Source organism: Anser brachyrhynchus (genome assembly GCF_964034855.1).
Source record: "Anser brachyrhynchus genome assembly, chromosome: 15".
In the NCBI taxonomy this organism is placed as follows: domain Eukaryota; kingdom Metazoa; phylum Chordata; class Aves; order Anseriformes; family Anatidae; genus Anser; species Anser brachyrhynchus.
Window position 1 is genome coordinate 4,769,436 of NC_137733.1, and position 23,084 is coordinate 4,792,519.

Here is a 23,084-nt window from a genome sequence, read left to right on the forward strand (position 1 = left end):
TTTTCGATGCCCAGTCCCTGTTGCATATGCCATGAAAAGTCCCGACAGCCATCTGAGCAGTCAGTAAGAAATGGATACTTCCCTCTCAAGCTGAATGCACTCGCCGTAGCAGGATTGTTGGGTATATAACATCTGCCTATTGAGTGCAGGCAAAATCATCTTCAGATCTGGAAGGTCCGTCTCCAACTATGGTCCATGCCAATGCTTTAAGGGAAGGCAGTTTCCCCTGTCTTTTTTTGGCTGTGTTCTGAAGGTAGGTTTGTTGTGACTGTCAGGAGTTACTGGGTTAACATTTTATGTGCTTACAGAGGATCTAGTGTTGACTCAAGACACGATGCTTCAGTGTGACTTGATGGTTTGAAGCCATGCTGTCAAGATGCACTATAAATATCCCCTCATCTTACTGCTGAGAAGCATTTGGCAAAATAATTCTGAAAGTAATGATTCCTGTGTCAGCTGGGACGATTCTTCACAGCTGTATTCATTTGTTCAGTCCCTGTGCCCTGCCACCACCTCCTCCTGTTATTAAGCAGGCTGAGAGTGAGCAATAGTCAGGCTGACTTAAAGAGCTGACATTTCTCTTGAGATGATGGTGTGGGACATTTCCCCTCGAGCAAGTAGTTTGTTTGGTGAATGCTGTATGCCACAGCTGCTGGAAGCGGGTGGAAGAAGAGCTTATTTGGATTTCTGGAGAAATGCTGGCAACATCCGTGTACCCTGGCCTGCTTAGTGTGTGTTGAGGGGGTCACGCAAGTCCCTTTGATAGATCTGCACTGCCAGTGCTAAGGCTCTGTTTGCTTGGTAAGGATGGCACAGGAATGGATGGTGCTGGCACCATGTGTGGGTTTGGAGAGAAGACTTAAAGTAATTCGATCATTCAAGGAATCTGTACAGGGTAGTCCCTGTTTTGTTTAATCACCTTCTCCTGCTGCAACGTGGAGGCTTATTGCCTTGAAGGAGGATGAGTAGTTTCTCAGGCTTAATTTGATGAGCGCAGTCTGTAAACTAAGCTGTAGTTCAATGGCACTGCAGCATAGCACAAGGGGACGGCACAGCTAGAGGTGTCACCACTGTCTTGTATTACAGCAGCATCAAGAAGACCCTTCTGTCTTCTACTGAATATATAAGTACAGAAGTTAAAACTCTTGAGCAGGGACTAAAATAGGTGAGAAAATTTAGAACTGTTAAATCAACTGTTAAATCCCAGCCAGCATGGATTTTTTTTAAACTGTTAAGCATGATGACCTGTCCAAGTTTGACTCTGAATTATGGCTGATATATGTAAATTCTTACAGCAGCTTCTGGCAACAACAGAGTGCCCTGCCAGCCATTAGGCATTGCTTTGCGAGCCAGCCTTTTTGATTTGGGGTGATTCACTGAGCAGCGTGCGTGTGATGTAACACTTGATTGTTCTGCTTTGCTCTTTAAGGTGTTAGTCACCCGAGATGTCTGCTTCCTTGCCTTCCTAGCTCAGTCTATCTGTCTCTTTCCACAATGGGCTATGGCAAACATGTCCAGCCAGCTAGCAAGAATTCCTGGATAAGGCGTTGCTTCCATGGCTGTTTGTAAAGGCCAGTGCATTGTGCTCTTTGTGACTTGAAGTGCACCATCACCAACCTTCTTCCCTGGTAAGCAGAGGAGAACACTATCGCAGAATAGCAATGGGATATTGTTCCTCCTCAGACAGGAGGTTGGGCACGGTGGTAATTTCCCGAGCGAGCTTTGTGCAGCTGCAACGTGTGTCCTGGTTTCGGTAGGTTTGCCATGTCACTCGGTTGTGTCTGTATTGTAATGGACAGCTGCTGCTCCCTGAATTGTTTCTTTCAGCAAAATCTGAAGAAATGAGGCAAACTATTGGCTGTAGTCCAGGGAAACAGAACACTGGGCCAATGTTCATAGCCTGGGTAACTGTGGTCCAGTGGACTTCTGGCAAATTTCTTTCTTTCTAGCAAAATTGTTTTCTATCAGCCCCAAAAGATTTTTATGCTACTTTGCAGATGTTCTACACCTCTTTAAAGGGAAGTTCCCTTTCCCCTGACTTCAGCACATTTCTGTACCCCAAATATCCGTTTGATCCCCCCAGCTGTTTCTATGTGTTGTGGGATTTTTGTGCTGCCTGTAGCTCGCAAGAAGCATGTATCTGTTCTAGGGATTAAGAAGCAAATGGATTATTGTCTGGTGAATACATATGCAGACCCTTTGTTTTCCTTCCAGCACTTAGGCTAAGTAGTAGGACGGTTTGTTGGATGAAATGATTGCTTTTTCTACTAGAAGGCAATAATCTGAAAATACCTGAATCTGGAGAGAGATGTACCATTTATGTACCATTAGAGCTGCTCAAGAGATAGTACAAATTAGAAGTGACAAGGGGTCTTATCTTGCTCTTGGCATTTCTTTTCGAAAGGATGGTAGTCTGGACACCTGTAGATCAAAACTTGATGTTGCATCTTCTCCTCTTTCCCCATTCATGTGAACATAGATGCACATTTTCTTACTTTATCCTGGCAAACTGTACACGGCTGTAACATGATGTTAAGGAACCTCAATAATACAAATGTAAACCCTGGTCGTGAAAGTTTGAAGTGTTAGGCCTTAGTGCAAGGAGGAAATCTTTTACTTGTAACCTATTCATTTGGTATTGACTGTGGCAGGTTCTGTCTTCATCAGGTGGGTAACAGCTTAGTTCCTTCATGCATTCTATACAACATAATTTTCCCCAGTAGCTGAGGTTTTATACTCCTGAAGATCCCTCTTGAATTCAGCTTGGCCTACAAGAGTCATCCTGTGGTTTTTCCAATTCTGTGCTCTTGCCTGAATCTGAAAGAGCAGATATCCCTGAAGCTGTCACTAAGGAGTCCCACCAGTATTTAAAAAAATAAAATAAAAAAGACAGCCATTTAGCCAGTTTAGAGCACCAGTTATCAAGTAGAAGATGCACATCTTCCTGCCAACTGCTGTTCCAACATAACTTGATATGTTCCTGTATGATTTTGTGGACAGCAGCGTTTAGCATGCAAGCTTTTTGCTTACTCTGCTAAAGGCTCTGCCTGCTGATAGGGAGGAACCAAACCAGTCACCTCTTTGGTGTGTATGGCTGAGAAGCCTGAACAGTCACAGCTCTTAGGGGTGCCTGGTGTGGGGAGAAAGTCAGAGCTTTGTATACACCCTGGTCCTGACTTCCTGTGTAATCCACCTCAGTTTTCTTTCCTGAACTAAGAGGATAACGTTCCCTTTGGGATATTACGGTAAGAAACCAGATCTAACAACAGCTGCGTGGTTCTGGAGCACGTTGGAGCTGCTCTGGACCTAGCAGGCTCTGGGCTGGAAGAAACTAGAAGGAGCCTGTTGGTGTGCAGGAGAGCTTGTTTTCTGAGGTGTTTCGTTTCATGCAGTAATTCAGTGCTTGGACTTCCTGTTGTTTTTGATTCCTAAGGCTTCTGTTATATAATTGATTTCAAGGTCACTTGCTAAAAGGTTGTTGAAACTTGCAGAGGAGAAACAGGAGTAGCACTTATGAAAGATCTAACCCTCTGGCTATGTGCTGTAGTGCTCTGGATCACAAAGGAAACAGCAGTGATATAGCCATTGCCAATCTACTGGAGATTAAACCGGAGAGGGGAGCAGCAGCACTTGCACTGTTGATATGTCTAACACCTTGGTGCTAGGAAGGTGCAGGACCTGCTCTGGAGGAGGGGATTAGTCAAGTGAAGTCCAGAATGGAAATTTCCCCTTCTCTCTGTGGTGGTGAGGCTGTTTTTTGGTTTTAATGCTTGTATTCACGTATAACTTGTTCGCATTTGGCATCCAGCTGACCTTCAGGGCAATCTCTCTTCACAGACGCTTTTTTTTTTTTTTCTGTACTGGTTATTGAGTACTTGCCCAACACTTCAGGACGCTTAAGTGCGACTTCTTTGGGTTGTCCTCAGAGATTCTCTTCTCATGACAAAAACTATGAAGGTGATTTTTGTCTGCCACATCAGTGGTCCCATAATATGAGAGTTCAAACAGATCCCAAATTCCTTTGCTGTACCAAGCTCTCTCGTGAAATTTAATGATGTGTAATTTCAGTCTGATGAAGGTGACTACAATGGTTTAAATGACACTTGTACGTTGGTTGGATTATATATATAGTCCACTACGGAAGAGCAGCGTTGCACTGTTTTTGCAACAATCCTGCAAGAAAACTGGGAGAAAACAGCTTGATTTACAGTAGGACATCAGTGGGCCTGATCCACCAGCTCTTGTGAAATGGTTGTTTCGGGGATTAGGAGAGTGCCCTAATCTGAACCTGTAAGAAAAGAATTAGTGTAAACTGGGATGTTGAGAGAGTTTGCTTGGATTACCAGGTGCGTGCTGTGCTCTGGCTTGCCTAAACACCTCCTGCAGCTGTGCTTGTGGATTTTCTTCAGTCCAGTCTGGTGTGGAGTCAACAGAAGAGAGTGATTGTGCTAGAAAAGGAGCCCAAGTCAGGATTCAGGCTGAAGTGCTGGCTTGACTGGGTGGGAGGATTTGCAGGAGGCACGCAAAATGTTCACTAGTTCTGCCTGTCAACGCTAATCCCAGAAGGATTTAGAGGGCAGGGAATGGCTTCACTGAGCCTTTTTTAATATATACATGCTGCTGTTCAAGACTTCAGTCATCAGGGTGGCTGTCTTAAAGAAATATAGTGGGCATGCACTTAGGAAAAAGTAGCGGCACAATACTGCTGTGATTCCCTCAGCAAAGAAGGGAGAGACAAGTTACAGCTTTTATATACAAGTCAGCACAGAGTTACAGCAGCAAGGAGGCAAGAGCACGCACGGGCAGCTCAGCAGCTGAGGTATTAAAGCAAGCTAATAATAAGTCTTCTGTGCCTTTCTGTCGTTCACCTCGCAGTCTGCACAACTGTGGAGGAGGAGAAAATAACGACCAGTTCTGGTACTGGCCAGAAAAAAAATTAAGATATTTCTATGTCTTTGATTTCCCTCGACTTGTCTGCTGGAGCAGAAACATGCTGTTGTGTATAGATGCTGATTTTGCTGAGAAGATGCTGGGTGCCAGAGATGGAGTGCTTTCCTGGTAGCTCGCTCTCTTCAGTGGTGAAAGATTCAGCATGTTAAGTGTAAGTTTTGTGACCGAAGCATGGTGCTTCAGCTGTCCTTCACGTGATCTCAGGCATCTTTGGCCTGTTGTATTTTTAGAGTTGTTGTTGTGCAAAGAAGATTAGGAAAGGACTTACTATCAATGTGTAAAGGGGATTCGTTCTCAAATATGGATATGGTCTACCTATGCAGGTGATGGGTTTGCACTGTTAACTTAGTTATATCACCAGGGCTCGGCATAGATGGCTGTTCCCTGACCTTTTTTCATTCTCCAGGTGTTGTTCAGCTGAGACAGTGACTGACTGCACTGTGTTAATAGTTGGTCTGATTTTGGTTTTGCTGGATTTAATGACTGTTTACTGGGAAGCTTGCCTCCAGCTGGATCAAGTGTGTACTTGGTGGAGGAAGCGACAGCTGTGTGTTGAGAATCAGTGGCCTCATCTTTGAAACAGAACCAGAGGTGCCTGGATTCAAAGGTGTTGTTTGGAGCTTCCAATTTGCCATAATGGTCTTTCAGTGGCAAGGAGGCACTCGTAGCCCTGTATTCTCGGTGAAACTGCTACAGTGAGGTCTTTGGAGGTTATCCGTGCTTGGTTTGCTGTCCTAGTGGGAAAACATCTCTTGGTTCTCTGCAGACTCCTTCCCACGTGTCTGTGGCACAGCCACAGCCCTGAAAGAGTAGAGGAAGAGAAGCTGAGATCACCATTCTTGAGCCTTTCTTCCAATCCAGCTGCTTTGCATTTCTAAGATTTGTGAGAAATCTGGAGTATCTGGGGCAAGGAAACCTTGGCCAGCCTTACTACTGACCTGCAGGAATGGGTGGTGCTGGCCCAGCCTTTGTTTCTTAGGGTTATTGCCGCACCACCCCGTGGCACCCGTGTGCCCGCAGCCGCCAGCTGAGGTGGAGAGGAGCTGGGCTGCGGGTGGAGGTGGTAGGCCCTGCGGACAGGAAGAGGGCTCTCCTGGGTAGCCAGACAGTCCTGAACCCTTCCCACGTCAGCTCCTGGTGCTCGAGGTGTTTTCTAGCCTCTGCACTAGCTGCTGTTCCCAAAATTATGGGGTTAACTGGGGCCACGTCCTCATAGGCTGAGGTTTTCAGCAACGCTTCTTTAAGGGCACGCGTAAGGAGGCTTCAGTTCCAGTCACTGAAAACGAGTTGCCAAATGTTCTGGTATCCCAGTGGCCTACAAAAGCATTTACAGCTTTCACTGTATGAATATTGAGACTCTAGTGATGAAAAATGGGTCGTCTGGGCGGCATGAAGAGACTCTCACTTTGCATGCTAGAAAAGATTAACAAGGGAAAAGAGGGTAAAGACTCTGACCTTGAGACAGCAAGTGTGTGGAGGATGGGGAGTTGGGAGAGGGCATGCAGAAGTACAAGTAGGAGGTATTAATTTGTCCTGAGCAGATCAATGTGCTGGTGACTGCGGGCACTGGGGAGCAGGTGATAAGGGGTGCGCCTTTCTGACCCATGAGGGAAGGGCAGAACACCAGGAGCAGATAGCTGGAAGCATCCTTTGGCAGGGCCCGGCATCCATCTTGTCCATCTGAATTTCCATCATAACCAGTTAAGCTCCTTAGAGCACAGGGTTTGCTTTCATTGTATGGAGCCAGTTGGACTGGTGTTGGAAACAGTCACTTGCTATGGGAAGTTTTATATTCACCTAAAGAGCTTTCATCCTTCTGGAGATCAGAAGGGAAAAGCACTGGTGGAGGTCTCACAGATGCGGGGAAAGATCTTTGGCAGATATGGCGAAGGAAGCAGAACGTTACTTGGTGTATTAGAGAGGATGTTTTAAATACATATGTACTTTGTTTATGGCCAGAACTTCAGCTAGTATTTTGCTTGTACTTTTATCATGATCGGGTAATCTGAAATAACTTCTGTTCTGTTCAGAGATCTAGGATCAGAAGACGTGGAATGTGTCCTTAAGTGCCTGAGCTATTTTAAGAGCAGGTATTATTCCCAGCACCAGGGTACATGAATGCATACTGGGGCAATCAGCCTTTCAGAGTGCTGTGGTAATAGAGAATGCAGCCACCCCAGAGTGTGCCCATTGTGTTCTCTGTGTGCTGACAACTGAGCCAACCTCAATTATTATCACATTAATGCTTTTTTCGTGTATGGTAGATAAAAATATAAATACTCATGAGAGAATTACATGCTGTATAACACAGTTGCATCTTACACAAGGTGGGAAGATGGCAGCAGTTCATAGAAGTTATTCCATCGTCTGTGGAATGATCAAAGATCTTAGGACCAAAACGATGCAGCTCTGTTGATAATGCCATGGAAAGAGACCACAGGTTCTCCTCCAGTCACAGCTGTAGCTGAATCCTGGGCTTCCTGTACAGCTTCTACCAGTATTGCTTGAATCCTACATTTAGGATAGCAGCTCAATAGGCAAGGCATTTTTCCTAAATCAAAGGAAAATGTTCCATCCTGCAAAAATCTTGCCGTGTAAGGAGATTCCCAAGCAGAGTGAAGTTGGGAAAGAGGAGGAACAATAGGTAACATTTATGCCAGTTAACTTCATTTGCCGCAAGTGCGATAGAAAAATGGATTTTTTGCTAGAGCTGTTAAAGAACCTTTGGATAAAAGTTTTCAGATGGATGTGAGTCAATTAAATCAAGGAGGGCTTCAGAACCAGGAACAGAATTACTTTGGAAATGGATAGATGAAGGCAACTGAGTAGCCCATAATTGGTGTTCTTACCCTTGGTAGTTTGGAGCTGCTAGAACCATTAAACAAAACACGTCACATTTTTAGGGCACAGGAGTATTAAATATTTTAAATAGCTTCTTCATACAGGCAATATATCTGACTTGAATTTTGTCATCTCTGGGTCTTTAACTAGCAGAAATCAGCATAGTTGGCCTTGCTTATGACAGCTGAAGATTTGGTTCCTAATGTTCAAGTTAGGATTCCCTTCCCACTACCTTTTAACAACAGGCTTTTATTTCCACTTCATTTGTGAAAGAAATGTTAAGATGTGCTTAGCTGGATGACTGACACAAGTGGGTGCCAGCTTTGTTTATACGTGTTTTGATTTAACTTCCCTCCCTTTTTCTCAGGCAAGAAAGCCGTCTGTTTGTTGGACTCTTACTGTAAGGGAATTACGTAATTCAGAGAGAGTTAAAGTTTATCTGGCCAGGAGATGAAACTTGCACGGTTTTCACTTCCAGGCATATGAAAAGCGCTTTCCTACATGTCCGGAGATTCCAGTCTTCCTAGGGAGTGAAATCCTGCATGAATCCAGGAGTGACGATGGAGCTATACATATCATTGAACGGAGCTGCAAACTGAACGTGGATGCTCCCAGGCTGCTAAAGAAGGCAAGTTAAACATAAGGGGTGGAGATGTTGTTAGCTGGCTCAGATCATTACTGATTCCTAAGGCTGCCCTTTCTCTCCATTTTTTAAAATATATTTGGTTCTTCATCCTTCTCAGATTGCAGGCGTGGAGTATGTTTTCTTCATACAGAAGAACACCGTGAACTGGAAAGAGCGGACTCTCCGCATTGAAGCCCACAATGAGACTTTTGCCAACCGTGTTGTCGTCCTTGAGACGTGCAGCTACTCAGTAAGTGCCTTTTTTCGGTTTGCCTGTGAAGAAAGTGTTAAAAGTCATGTGCTAAGGTACAGGGTGAAGTTGTTTGAGTGAATTTGAACACTGGACTGTAACACTACAGTTAGATACTGGAAGGCCGCTGGGTTTTAGAGAGCCTCTTCCAGTGCTTTTGTGGGGCTTGAGAAACTTCATAAAATTGACTGACTCTGTGGTTGGAGTGTTAAGCTCTAGAGTGAGAGTAGAAAAGATGGCTGGTGCTTCAGAATTGACAGTGTTCCCTGAGTTTTTCGGCTTGAAATTCAGGTTGCTAAAAGCATCTGGAGCTTGGGCATATATTTAGATCTGGATGTTTAGGAGGAAACCTAAATTGCCAGAGAAATCTGGTAATTCACTTTTTGCCAGCAAGTAAGTAAAAGTTTTAGCATCTCATCGTGATCTTCGTGCTCTAAATTTTTGGGTAAATGTCTTGAGCCTTATTTGTGGCCTGGGATGTCTTGCTTTATGGCTGTATCTTCAGCAACAGTGTGTCATTTCATCCTAATTGTGCTATTAGGGATCAGTCACCATTAAATAGCTTCACCTGTTTCTGGAAGCAATCAGATAGTGGTTTTTGTTCCCTAAACAAAAGGCCAGATCCTGTTACTTACCTGCCCTTTTGGCAACTGGGTAACAGCTCAGCTTCTTGGGAGTAAGCAAAACTTGTAAGTAGCTTGTATTTCAAGCAAGACAAATAATTTAAAAGTTATTCCCATTTTGGATGGAGGGGAAGGTCCTGAGCCAGAGATCAGTTGGTGGCCACGTGGGGTTTCCCAAAAATGACAGGAAATCAAACTTCCATCATTATGAAAGGCACTGACAGTTCTGAAACACTGCCAGGTCAACTCAGGAATTGCTCAGACACTGTCACACTTGCTGATTTTGGCTGTGTTGCCTCCGGCTTGAGTCCCTCGGAAGGAAACGTTAACAGCTGGTCTTTGAGGGGAGTGCTTTCCTGGAACAGAGCAGGAGCTAGCTGTCTGCATCCTCAAGATGGTTCTCTGCTCTATTTTTACCAGTTCCCTTTTCCCTGCCAGAATGCACCGGAAGCAGGTTTATTCTCATCTTTCCTTTTCTGTAATGCTCTCTGAAGCAACTTGTAGAAATTTGATCCTTCTCTTGCAGCTGCTTAGTATTTTTCTCTGGAGGATTTGTCCTTTATAGAGCTCACTGTATATTTGTGAGTGGACTGGATTATTTTTTTTGTGCCAGTTTGTGAACAGCAGCATCTACGGAGAATAGAGTCCCCTCAGAAAAGGGTTAAGTTTAGAAGAGGAAGAGGTTTTGTAGGTTGTAACCATATGTAGGGTAACCCAGGGGAAGGTGGACATTGAACTGACAGTGGGAAAACTCCCAGGTCTGCCATGCATGTTTTGGGGAGGAATACTGACTTTCAGTGGCTGAGTTCCCTGTCCAAAAGCAGAAAATATAAATATTTATACATATATATAAATATATTTAGCTGTTTTAGTAGAGCTTCTGCTAGTAATGTTACTGTTCAGGTGTGCTGGTTTTTAAGCTTGTTTTCCTTGTGCGGGTGAAGACCACTTCTCTAACCACAAAAGTTCACATGTCCAGTTCATGACCCGTTTCTGTTACGCTGGAAGAATTAGTCTGACTGTTAAATGTGGGTGTGTCAGTGCCTTGTAGGAAGCTTCTTCTGCCCCCTCCCTCCGTAGCTCTGGAGATTAAACAGCTTATTCATTACCGGAGCAAGGGCCCTGCCATAATGTGAGGTACCTGCTGCCATCCAACCCTGTGTATGTCTTTGGGCTTAGGTTCACCCTGAGAATGAGGAGTGGACTTGCTTTGAACAGTCTGCATCTCTCGACATCAAGTCATTTTTTGGCTTTGAAAGCACAGTGGAAAAAATTGCCATGAAACAGTACACTTCAAACATCAAGCGGGTAAGATGGGCTTCCCTTTGTGCTATTAGAAAAAAAAAATCAAACGCCTGCTTTGTGTGCCTCAGTTTTCTTTTCTGTAAAATAGACCTGCTGTAGTTTTATATCCTCGCTTATGTCTCAGAAATTGCTCAGTAGAACAAACAAAGAAAAAACCAGTGTGTGGTGAGCAAAAACAATCTGTTCACTGAAATGTTTCTGTGCAGGAGAAGGAGCAGGCTGTGCCAGAGGAGGATTGCAGTGGATGCTGTGGTGCCAGGCTCCTCAGACACTGAGGACACTGTTCTCATGCAGGAAGAGAAAGTTCTGGGTAGAAGTCAGCACCCTGCCTCTCCAGTGCCTTGTGGGAGAGGCACTTTCTTCTGGTGGCTGTTTCCCCTGGGCTGCAGAGGAGCAGTGTGGCTGGCTGATAGGTAGTAGGAAAACAGGATAAAAATGTCATAAAGGTGGTTGCATCCACAGCATTGCAATGCGCCTGGCCATTGCTGTAATTCACTGCTTGTACAGTGCTTTCGTGCTGAAATTTCTCCAACAGGTTCATGCAGGTGGGAGGAGATGACTCTTTCCATTCTGTTTAACAGCATTAGTCATCTATACTGAGGAAGACCCTGCTGCACCTTGCTGGTTTGGAGGAGATGGGGCGTTTTCCCTAATGTGAGCTTTTCCCCTTTCAGGGCAAGGAAGTGATTGAACATTACCTGAAGGAGCTGATCTCTCAAGGGGTCACATTCATCCCTCGCTGGACACCTCCTGCTGTGTGCGGACAGGCGGCTGAGCAAGCACCAGCAGTTGGACACGATGCTGATGCTGTGCCCGTCGAGGCTGGGGCTCGGGGAACTACCAAAGAGCAAACTGGCAGCTCCTGCCCTCCAGCAGAGGCTGTCAGCCCCGATGGTATGCAGTGTCCAGGCAGTAGCAGCTGCTGGCGATCTAAATGCCTCGAGCATCACTGACTAATGAGTTTATTTTTATTTTCTTGGCATGAGACTTTTCTTCTGGGTTGCTGGTGGGGAGGAGAGAAAGTTATTTCCTTTCTTCAAGAAAATAACAAACAATTGAGTTGTTTTTTTTCCCCCTCCCAGACTGAAAAGCCAAGAAAAACTATATAGGCAGTATGGGTATTTTTTGAGTTCAGAAAAAAAATCAGTTTGGTCTGATCTTGAAAACACTTTGTACTTTAAACTGGAGAAACTTAAAGATATTGTGAGTACAGTGTAAGTGAATTTATAGTTAAATACTTTGGCTGTTTCAAAATGAATGTTTTTCAGGGTTGGTTTGGTTGTTTTTCTCCTCATATTAATCCAAGACAAATGCATGGAATGATATTGCCTAACGCATTTCTCACCCAAAATGTCTGAATCAAACTTTATCGCCAGATCAACACACAAAAAGATATCTTCTAGACTAAAGAAGGTTCTTCTCTGACAGAAAAAGGAGAGGCCTTTTGATTTAGATTGGTGATATTGGAAATAGTTATTTCTCAGAAGCAGACAGCACTTCTTTAGCTGAAGGTAACTCAGGGAAAAAGCTTGGCATTTGGAACCTTCCGGGGCTCTAGTCTCACTGGGCCTTCTCTTGTGACTTCTCTCTATTGGAATTCATCCGTAAACAGGATACAAATCCATAGGGAAGCTGAGTACAAGAAATGCTTCTGTGCTTTGAGATTAAAGTTAATCTAAGAGTGGCAGATCCTGTCTAGCAGAAGAGGAGCGTAGCTCTATTTCTGCTTTAATCCCTTCACAAACTTGAATATACTTCCCTGGGTCTGCTCCTCAGCTTGCTAGCTCTGTGGATTCTGTGGGGGTGTAGCACTTACCAAGTATAATTTCTGTATTATCAGTCAGAAGCAGCGTATCCTGTGGGTGTCCGGTCCTTTTTCTGCACTTAATGGTATCTGCCGAAAAAAGAACAAAACCAAAAAATCCTGCATGAGGCAGAGCTAGCTCAGAGGTCCTCCTCCCAGCCCTTCTCATGTGCTTGCATGCCTCCAACACATCCACTGGCCTGTGCTGCACCCTTTTGGGTGCCATGTTGTCCTTCCTGGCATCTGCACATACAAGCCTTATCTGCACATACAAGCCTTGGACAGCACATCTGTGGCTATCTCTGAATGCTAGCAGGCTCAAAGCCCTTGTCCTTTGTCTCTCTGAGCTGGAGGAACCTTGAGCTGCTGGTACGCACGGGGCATCCTCGTGCCAAAAGCCATCCTTGCTGTTGGAAATGTTAATATTATTCTCCCTTTCCCTCTGGTGTCCATAAGCAGAATAACATTTCAATTTTCAGATAGCTGCCTTTTAGCCTCTTGTCGTTGAAATTGTGAGTGAGATCTTTAGGACATGAGGAGATTTAAGTACCCAGGCCTTGGAGTGTTTAATGAGATGAGTGCCAGAGCTCACAATATTTCTTTAAAAGCTCCTGCTGGAGTAGTCAGGGTTGAATGAAATCAGTGTTCTGAGAGACAAGTGGAGCGATCTGGCTTTGATTCCTCACATGCTGTCTGTGTCCGTATGCCCTAATCACCATGAGACTCGCTTGCTTGCTTCCCTCAGGCAGCTAAAATGAGGGCATTCGTGCTTTTCCGGTGCAAGTCATGAGCAACCTGATGTGTAGAAATAACTGCCTATCTCCTTTCTGGCTATGCCAAGTCTCCTCTGAATTGCTCTTTTTTCTTTCTCCAGCTGACAAATTGGATGCTGATTACATTGAGCGATATCTGGGCCAGCTGACTCCAATGCAAGAGAGTTGCTTGATCCGTCTTCGTCAGTGGCTTCAAGAAACGCACAAAGGCAAGGTGGGTGGATAGTGCAGAGAGCACACCTTTGGAAGCCTGAATGCAGTTGTTCTTATAGCTTGTTTTGCCTTCAAGGCCTACAGTAAAACTCAGGGTCATGGATAATCCGTGTGTTGAGACTTGACTGTTTTGGCAAGGTTGGGTAAAAGGCCAGGGGTGGAGAACAGCCTGTGTGATCTCGCGGCAGGATCCAGCCACATCATGAACTACAGCTGCAGTGCTGTCAGTACTGGAAAGGCTGCACTGTGGTATCAGAGCACAGTGGCACAGCCGTGTATCTAGAGTAGGCATTGATCAGGGCCTGGTTGTCCAGACCGACCGGTGTGGGTGCATTGCATTTCCCAGGCCCTGCAGGGTGGGGTGGGAGATGTGGCTAGCTGCGCTGATCGTGCAGCCCCTCTCCCTTCGTCTTCAGATGCTGATCAGTGAGGCAGTCGGTAACACCTAGCTCTGTTACTGCCTCAGCAGTGTGCTCTGCGTGTTGTATCAGGCAGGTTGTATCAGCTTGTACAGCCTGGGGCTGAATTCTTCTGAGCAGAATTCGTTCTGATCTTGTTTTAATCTCCTTTATCAAAATGTACGATTTCAAAACCACACGGAATTCAGGACGCAGAGACCATCTCACCTTGTGGTGTGAGGTATGTTGTGTAAGCCTCTAAAACAGAGGAGCTGAGGTCACTGGATTGAGGTGTGTACAGCTAGAGTTGGCTAGCTAGTATAGGTGAAAACGTGTTTTTCCCGGAAAAAAGCAGCATGACTACTGTAGGCTAGATGCATCTCTGCTGCTGCTGTGATGTTCAGCAACTGCTTGGGCTCCTCTCAATCAATGGGGAGTCCCTGTATAGGGCAAGACAATAAGGGGCATGTGGCTGAGAAAAGAAAAGACCTGGAGCAGCTTAAATGTCTTTGGAGGGGTGTAACCACAGATTTACTGATGCAGAGAGATCGGGTGGTAAGGAAGAAAGGACCAAGAATAGCAACAGACAGAGTAATTGGGTGGGCAGAGTAGATAATGAGCCCATAGAAAAAGGGGAAAACAGGAGAAAGATAGTTGGAGCAGGTGATCCCCCTTGAAAATGGAGTACAGCTAGATGAGATTTCAGTAGTAATAGCTTCCTGGCCTAGAGGATAACTACTCAGTCAGTCACACAGAATGGCTTAGGTGCCACTCTGCATTCATGGGCTTCGGAAGACTATTTTTTTTTAATTGTCCTTTCCAAGAGAAGCAATTGTTTACAAGGAGCTTTGCCAGCACTTTCTGAATGCTTTGCTGTGTCCTTCTCAAAGCAGAGAGAGTGTATCTCATCTGAGCATGGGGAATTTAAGCATGATTTTAAGGCCCTGTTCTCTTTTGAAAAGACTCCTGCCTATCACCCATGTAGAAAATTAGAAAAAAAAAAAGTTGTTACTGAATCCAGTGTGCCACAAAGTCCCTTTGTGTGAGCGTGCTTATGGGTTTTGTTGGTACCTGTGAATGGAAAAACAGTTTAACCAAAAGACAGCAGACTGAAGAGAACAGTTGAGGTAGGGTGTGAAAGTCTCTGACAGTCTCCAGGGACTAGCAATGCTGTTCAGTCTGTGAGAGCTGATACATTCAGAACACCAAGCACCCGTCAAATCTGTGTAAGGCCACTGGTATATGGCAGCATCAACAGCAGGTTGTATAACTTGGGCCATGTCCAGGAGAGTGGTGGTTGCTATCATCAGACAAAGACTATGGGAATGAATGTATAGATATGTATGCGTATATATACACACACACAGTGGAACAAAGGACCCCTTGGAGGACTGCAACAAGCAGACACAAAACAAAGGGCAGGGATCCCCAGGCATAGCTGTGCTCTGAAATATAGGACACGTTTTTTCAGGTCTACAGTGACCTGTCTAGTAAAACAGCATGGACTTCTGTGTGATTGGTAGGAGATATCTCAGCTATTGGGTATCCAGCTGAAAATGAGCCGTAGATGAGAGCAAGACTGTGAGACTTTATCCATGCCTGTGATCTAAAAGGGTCTCGGTTTCAAATGGACGAAGCATGTTCTAAATGTTTGCCTGTTCTGTGGGTGTTTTTTTCCCCTCTTAGAGGCTGGGGAATGGAAGCTGGAAAAGGTAAAGCGACAGCATGTGAGTAAAGTGAAACAATAGCCTCTTGGGGTGCTTGGAGCACCGTGAGCTGCACAAGCTCTTGTTCCTCCTGACAGCTGCTTGTTGAGCTAGGTACCTCGGCAAGGTACAGCTGATTGCTGAGTGCTCTTTGTGACAGCCGGCAGCTGCCTTGTACCCTTTGTGTAGGTTGTGTGAGCTCTGTTCCCCACAAGGTCTTGAACAAGTGGGAAGGATGCTGCTGGCTATTTATACTTAAACCCCCTTCCTGCTCACCTGTGTGCTTTTCTTAAATCACAGGTTGCCTGTCAGAATAATACAGAATCAGGAGCTCGTCCCACACCACTTGCATTTTCTCTGGAGAGGCTGTTATCATGCTGTAACATCCTGTTTTTTAATTCGGAGCAGAGATGTCCTTAGTGCTCTACCAAAAAGATCTTTTTGTAGATCTCCTGTTTCTTGGAACCTGTCTATTCTTATTTTTGTCCTCTTCTGTCTTTCTATTTCACTATCCGGATCCTTGTCCCTTCCAATAATCAGATTTATCATTGCTCTAAAAAGAAAATCTGAGTATTTGAAGACAGTCTTCAAATGGTGTTAAAAGTGCAGTTACTTAAAGCTATTAATGAATAGCTTTGCACCATATAGATCAGTATGTGCAAATTTGCTAGTAAGTAGAACAACAGGCTGAAATTAAAACTTTGTTTTCTTGCAGGTTGGTGTTGCTGCTTTGGTTGGACAAAGATAATTAAGAGACTAATTCTATCATGAGTAGACTAAGTCCCCTCAGAGATCCCTACCTCTGGTCCATAAGTGCTGAATTTGCCTCTTACCTGTAGTTATGTGCAGTCCAGGTTTGAAAACCATTGAAAGTAAGAAACCTGTGTAACAGCCAACCCTTCTCCCTCCTCTTACAGGATATGCAGGACTGTTACAAAAGGGTTTTTGTCTGTTATCTTGTGAGTAATGGCTTTCTCTGAACAGCAGAAATGCTAATGTCAATTATCCAAGGAAAATTCTGCTGTCTTTAATTTTACTATGATGCAGAAAATTTGGGGGATGTTCTTCTAAATACATCTGAGATCCTATTTGGAAAAGCTGCTCTTTTCCTCTAAATGACATACAAATGCAGTTTTGCAAAGTGTTTGAAATAGAGCATTGTGTTGAACAGCATTAATCGTAGAATCATTCAAATTGGAAAAGACCACTAAGACTGCCTAGTGCAACCTCTGACCTAGTACTGACAAGTCCACTGCTGAGCTCCCGTCTCCTCTTCAGGTGCTTCTAGGCTTGGCTCTAGGCTGCCTGAGCTCTACCCACCTTTGTACGGAATCAATTCGTAGTAACCCTTGCAGCTTCATATCAGCCTTTGAAACACTGCCGGCAGCTTTGCTTTCTTCTTTGCTCTCTGTTTTCATGAGCCTGTCAGTGAACAAACAAAAGAGCTTTGACTCCTGAACGCACGCTTTTTTGTGTTACAGCAGGGCTCAGATGGCTGGCATTGTGCTAAGCACAGTACAGACGCTCCGGAGACTATTCTAGCCCTACAGAACTTAAATTTTTAATGGAAACTTGATGCAGCAAATGAGGCCAGACACTTTTGGGGGAGTTGGGGTGAAGGGACTGAGAAGAGAAATCAACAGTACATGCAACTAGAATCCAGCTGTTTTGACACCTGACAAGCTTTTAGTCCCATTTGCCAATTTTCTGAGATCCATTAGTTATTGTTATACTACCTACTACCTAGTGTTACTGCCTGGTTTTCTTTTGGTTTTCAGCTAAGGGAAAAAGATAGGGGATTTGGAAGGAGGTTGGAATAATCCCTTCTACAGCTGTGGTTTGGGAAGGGTTTTGTGCCTGTGGTGCTAGAATTACTGACCGAATGTGTTGGGATGAGTAACTGAGCGGGGGTGTACTGTGACTTTGGGTGATTTGTTTCTTTTGGTAAGAGTTAGTGCAATGGGATGGGGTGAGCCTGTGGAAGGACTCGAAAGCTTTTTTGTTCAAACAACACCAGCACCAAAGCAGAGGAGAGGCCTGAAATGTGGCACTAGTGGGTGATCGCTAGGAGACTGTACAGTGGTGACCCACCTCCAAACAGCACGTGCTTAACTTGGTTATTGTGTTACCTACAAATGCTTTTCATCCTTTGCTAATTTGCCCCACAGGAAGGTAAGCTTGCAGCTGTATTACTTTCATTCAGTGTTTTGTTTGTCCTTGTGGACAGGTAGCTCAGGGAAACTTTAGCCAGCCCGGAGTTTGCTTGGGCTTCTGGCCATCAGCTCGCTTAGTGCAGGGGATTCTCACAGGCTGTGTGTGTGCATGTGCAATGCTCTGATAAATTAATAAGCCCATCTCTCTCAAAGGGACATGAATTCTATGATTCTACGAATTAGTCACTGCTTTCATGCTCCTATCACTATCTGCTGCACTGAGTTGGATTCGGGAGGGAGAAGGAAAGTATGTTTGATCTGTATCTTAAAACTGGTGCATGCTCTGCAGGCTTCATAGAGCAGTGGTACAAGTCCTGATCCTTACAATTTCTCTTTTCTCTCAGATCCCCAAAGATGAACATATCCTTCGATTTCTACGGGCTCGTGACTTCAACATTGACAAAGCTCGAGAAATGCTCTGTCAGTCGCTGTCTTGGAGAAAGCAATACCAGGTGGATTACATCCTACAGTCCTGGAGGCCCCCAGCCCTCCTAGATGAATACTACACCGGAGGATGGCATTATCAAGACAGAGGTTAGAAGCTACCACTTACACTGATTCTACAGTGTAGCTTGCATTATAAGACCTTATAAGTAGCCTGTCTGTTTTTGGAGAAGATTGTATTGATGCTTTAAACATTAATAAAGGAGTTCTAACATCTGTAAATAGCCATTCGCTATTGTAGTTACCTTATTTTCTCTGCACAAATCAGGCAGACTAGAACCAGTGCAAAGCAGCATCTCCTTGATAGGATGGCCTTTGGATGTGATTTTTATCCTGTTCAAATATTTAATGTGGCATTTGTGAAAGGTACTAGAGTGACAGTCTGGGAGACTACAGTACATGGCTCTGTCTGCAGCAGAAGCTTCTCCTCCTGTGCTTGATGTGAGGGCAGATTCTAGCTCTAGACAGTCTGACTGTGTTGCTCTTTGCCTCACTAAATTAAGAATACCAAAGACCAAACAGTGTCTTATCACTCGGGACACTCTCTGCCTAGTCAATGGTCCTAGCAGCCCATTAAACAGTTTCTCTCGCAGGCACGTGACACATCCCTGCTCACAACAGGCATGTTAGGATAATCACCTGCATACCGCTTTTCTGCATGCACTGAAGAACTTTACATCTCTGGGCATTTCAAGTTCAGTTATTGTTTTTAAACCCTTATGTTTGTTTTGAAGATGGACGACCGCTTTACATCCTTCGTCTTGGCCAGATGGACACAAAGGGTTTGGTGAAAGCCCTGGGAGAAGAATCACTGCTGCGACATGTAAGATCTACATTAATTTCTCACTTGAGGAACTGTATTTCCCTTGGGGTCTCTAGAAGTCTTGCTGTAGTGCAGCAGCAATCTACCTGCTTGACAGACGTGATCACTGTGTTCTGTGGCTGACAAACCAAAGTTATACCTTTGGCTTAGTGTCTCTGGCATGGCCTAGCTTCTCTGTCTTCCTGCAGAGACAGATGTGAAGTTTTGGTAATCATACAAATGGGCCAGAAGGATGTTCTCTGATAATTTGCAGTTCAACAGTAAGCTTTCCATGGCCATTTTCCATGCAGCTCAGTTAATAACATTTGACCTTGAGGCTCTTATACTTCACAGTAGATTTTCAACATCTCTACCTTGTACGTCCAGCATAACTTTTCAGTAGAGAAGCTTTTCTTTTTCTTCCAAACACATAGAGACTTCCTGTTTTGCACACTGTAAGTTCTCCAACTGGGAACTGGGAATATTTCTGGGCTGTGTATTTTTAAAGGTTTTTGGGTTTCTCCTGGTTCTTCAGTCACACTCAGGCTAATCCCAGTCTATCCTGTCTTTAATTTCAGGTTTTGTCAATTAATGAGGAAGGACAAAAGAGGTGTGAGGAAAACACCAACCTATTTGGCCGCCCCATCACGTTAGTATAGTCAGTTTTCTTGTATCCTTACTGAGTTGGAATGAATGTAGTGAGGATGATGATTCTGTGAAGGTTTTAGATGATGTTCTTAGGTTTAAACTGCAGAGAGCAGTGTTGTGCGTGTCTTACAGGCTGGTCTTGTTTGGGCTTTGGGGTATCTTGTATAGCAGACTTAAATGCAGATAAATTCTACAGCTTCATATGAAAACAAGTATTGCTCCTTCCTTGTTTTTTTTTTTCTGTCCCCCTTCAGATGAAGTTAACTTTGCTATTGTAGTGCTTTTAATCCAGAAATAATATATACTATTATATATATATAATATATATATATACTATTATATATTAAAATATACTTTTTAATATTTATTTTTTTTTAGCAATGTGTCTCTATACCTTCACTCTCTTCCTCACTGATAGCTTTTACTCTTACCTTCAGGGTTGAACGTCTGTTTTATCTTTTTTTTTGGATCCAGTGTACTGAAAGCTCACTGGATTCAGGCTGTCTGCTGCCTGAGTAGAGATCTACTCTTTACTGGAACTGCTTGTTTCCCTCATTTAACCTATGAGGGAAATCTCAAAAAAAGACCTCAACGGCCTTTAGATCTTGCTGCAGCCATGATGTTACTGAAAAGTTTTGTGGCTCTTAAGCTGAGCAGGCACTGTGAGAGATTCTGACTGGTCTTTTTCTTCACGTTTATTTAGATCCTGGACATGTCTGGTGGACTTGGAAGGGCTAAATATGCGGCATCTCTGGCGGCCTGGAGTTAAGGCCCTGCTTCGAATCATTGAGGTTGTAGAGGACAACTACCCCGAAACTCTGGGCAGACTCCTGATAGTGCGAGCACCCAGGGTCTTTCCTGTACTCTGGACTCTGGTGGGTGAAATCTGGACTGCAGGATCATAAGCAGTTGTACACGTACAAATAACTCAATCATCCAGTCATTGTAAGTTCTGCTTATTCAAAGGGTTAGGGAGTGAAAAGCTTCCAGGCAGCTTGTACCTGATCTTCTGAAGAGGCCACAGCTTTGCTACAGAGCAGGCTGTGTATTGATCCTATGGTTGTCATTCTACCAGGGCAGGACTTGGGACCCAAACTGTTCATCCTGGTGCAGCAGTGGTAACCTGTGGTGGGTGGGTTTTCATGTTCATGGGAAAAGATGATTTTTTTTAATCTCATGCTGGAGGATACTGAAGAGAAAAGTCATGAATATGGTTCTTCCTAGCGCTTGCTGACAGTTATAGCAATGTAAGAATGTGCTTGATAAATTTCTTGTGAGGTTAGTGTGTTACGTGGTGACTGCAAACTTATTTTATCTGAAGTAGAAAATGTCAGGGGATATAGCATTTTATTTGTTATCCCTTACTTTGGGAGAGCACTTCAGAGTTGCAGAGCTCTACCCTGCTGCTGGCCTGCATTCCTGCTGATGAGGCCTTCCAGTCTTCTAGTTTGTATCTCAACATTACCTCTAACTTCACTTGGTGACAGTGATGTCCTCTGTCTACTTATTCCAGGTCAGTCCCTTTATCAATGAGAACACAAGGCAGAAGTTCCTTATTTACAGTGGGAATAACTACCAGGGTCCGGGAGGGCTGGTAGATTACGTGGACAAAGAGGTGATCCCAGACTTCCTGGGAGGAGACTGCATGGTGAGTTTTCCTCAAATCCACTCCTCCTACACACACACCCCACCAGCCTCCTGCTTCCTTCTGAAAGACAGTTGAATTTCTGTTCTGGTTGGGGTACCACTGCTCTGGTAACCACAAACCACTGTACAGGTAACTTGTGCACAGGAGTCTTCACCCTGAAATGATGATGTTGCCCTAGATAGGAGAACCACAGGTCAGCTTCTCTAAGTTTTTCAATTTCTCTAAGACTGATTAGAGAAATGGTCATAGTTCAGGAAAAACTTAGCCTTACTGTGAAACCTTATACGAAGTTAAGGTGCCTATCCTCAGTGTCCGACAGCTGGCAAGAGTTCAGAAGACTCAGTACTTTACTAGTGGATTAATATGAACCCTCTTACTTGTGTCTCTCACTCTTCTAGTGTACTGTTCCAGAAGGCGGGCTTGTTCCTAAGTCACTTTATCAAACAGATGAAGAGCCAGAAAATGCAGATCACATCCGGTTATGGACAGAAACTATCTATCATTCTGCGAGCGTCCTCAGAGGAGCTCCACATGAGGTACAAACCTTTGTAGGGAAAAAGCATGTTTGTAGAGCAGGGAGGAAGATGCTGACTGCCATCTGAATGCCTGACTTTTTACAACGTGCTTGTTGTATTTCCTTTTTAGATAGTCGTGGAGATTTTGGAAGGGGAGTCTGTGATCACTTGGGACTTTGACATCCTGAAGGGAGATGTGGTGTTCAGCCTCTTTCACTCCAAACGAGCTCCTGAAACAAGTCATAAAGAAGCCGCGTTACCAAGTACCTCAACTGCTGGGGACAATGTGCAGCTCATTGATAAGACGTGGGTCCTTGGTGTGGATTACAGTCGTATGGAATCTCCACTGGTTTGTCGGGAAGGAGAGAGCATCCAGGTCAGATGTGTTTGGGCCCTGGCATGGATCTTACAATCCTAGCATGCTCCAAAACGATCTGGTGGTGGGGAGGGGAAGGAATCGATGGGATGGGAAATCATGTCTAGTTTGGAAGCAGTTGCTCTGGTAATCATTCTCTGAATTCCCTGTGAAAATGACTGCTACGGCAGTTCTAGTTTAGACTGAACCATTGGAAGGAGATTCCATAATCTATGATAAAAAGCTAATTGAAGATAACATTTAAAAAAAAAAAAAAAAAGAAAAAGAAAAAAAACACCTAAGATTACAGAGCTGTGGCTGAGGCACGTAAAATGAGTTGAATGATGTATGTTTCTCCAAGCAGTCAGCTCAGTAGTTCCTTCTGACTCTTGTCAAGTCATTCAGTTATTTCATAAGATGCCTGGTAATCACTTGGGAGTACTCTTTTATTTCCAGGGATCTCATGTGACTCGCTGGCCCGGCTTTTACATTCTCCAGTGGAAAATGCATGGTCCTCTGCCCTGTTCTGGCACTAGCCTCCCTCGGGTGGATGATGTTCTTGCCTCTCTGCAAGTTTCCAGTCACAAGTGCAAGCTTATATATTACTATGAAGTGCTTGCATCCAAGGACTTCAGGTAGGTTTCCTTGTGTGTGTTACTATACAGCTTGCAATAGAGAAGCCGTATGAGAGGACTGAGTGTGACTTTAAACATGCAGATACCAATGACCTCTACAGGGTGCATATTTCATTGATAAGAAGTTAGATGGACACAAACTTGTTGGTATTATGTGGAAAGAGGAGTCTCCTTAATGCAGTGGGTAAAAAGGTTTTTCTTTTGTAGCAGGTTCCTCTTTGCTGGATGTCTGGCCGCTGGCTGGATCTCCACCAGTGGAATTTGTGCTTCAGTTCTTGGTTACAGCTACCTGAAGTGAGGGAGGTGTTTGGCTGATGAACTTTTTGATGTTAGCTG

General features: G+C 44.3%; 1 protein-coding gene across 5 annotated transcripts in view; it reads left to right on the forward strand.

The window, feature by feature from the left end:
* Window positions 1-23,084, forward strand: part of SEC14L5 (SEC14 like lipid binding 5) — a 39,885-nt gene that overhangs the window by 10,960 nt on the left and 5,841 nt on the right. For 4 of the 5 annotated variants that reach the window (XR_013939787.1, XM_080557160.1, XM_080557158.1 and 1 more), the window contains 13 exons: window positions 8,270-8,419; window positions 8,535-8,666; window positions 10,469-10,597; window positions 11,269-11,488; window positions 13,273-13,385; window positions 18,046-18,235; window positions 18,880-18,968; window positions 19,526-19,596; window positions 20,299-20,470; window positions 21,109-21,243; window positions 21,642-21,779; window positions 21,889-22,134; window positions 22,570-22,748. Coding sequence is in view for 4 of the 5 variants with exons in the window: in XM_080557160.1 (XP_080413286.1) it covers window positions 8,270-8,419; window positions 8,535-8,666; window positions 10,469-10,597; window positions 11,269-11,488; window positions 13,273-13,385; window positions 18,046-18,235; window positions 18,880-18,968; window positions 19,526-19,596; window positions 20,299-20,470; window positions 21,109-21,243; window positions 21,642-21,779; window positions 21,889-22,134; window positions 22,570-22,748 (1,964 nt within the window). In the remaining variant the exon portion in view is untranslated. The remainder of the gene's footprint in view (window positions 1-8,269; window positions 8,420-8,534; window positions 8,667-10,468; window positions 10,598-11,268; window positions 11,489-13,272; window positions 13,386-18,045; window positions 18,236-18,879; window positions 18,969-19,525; window positions 19,597-20,298; window positions 20,471-21,108; window positions 21,244-21,641; window positions 21,780-21,888; window positions 22,135-22,569; window positions 22,749-23,084) is intronic. The other variant, XM_080557159.1, reaches the window with a different exon arrangement.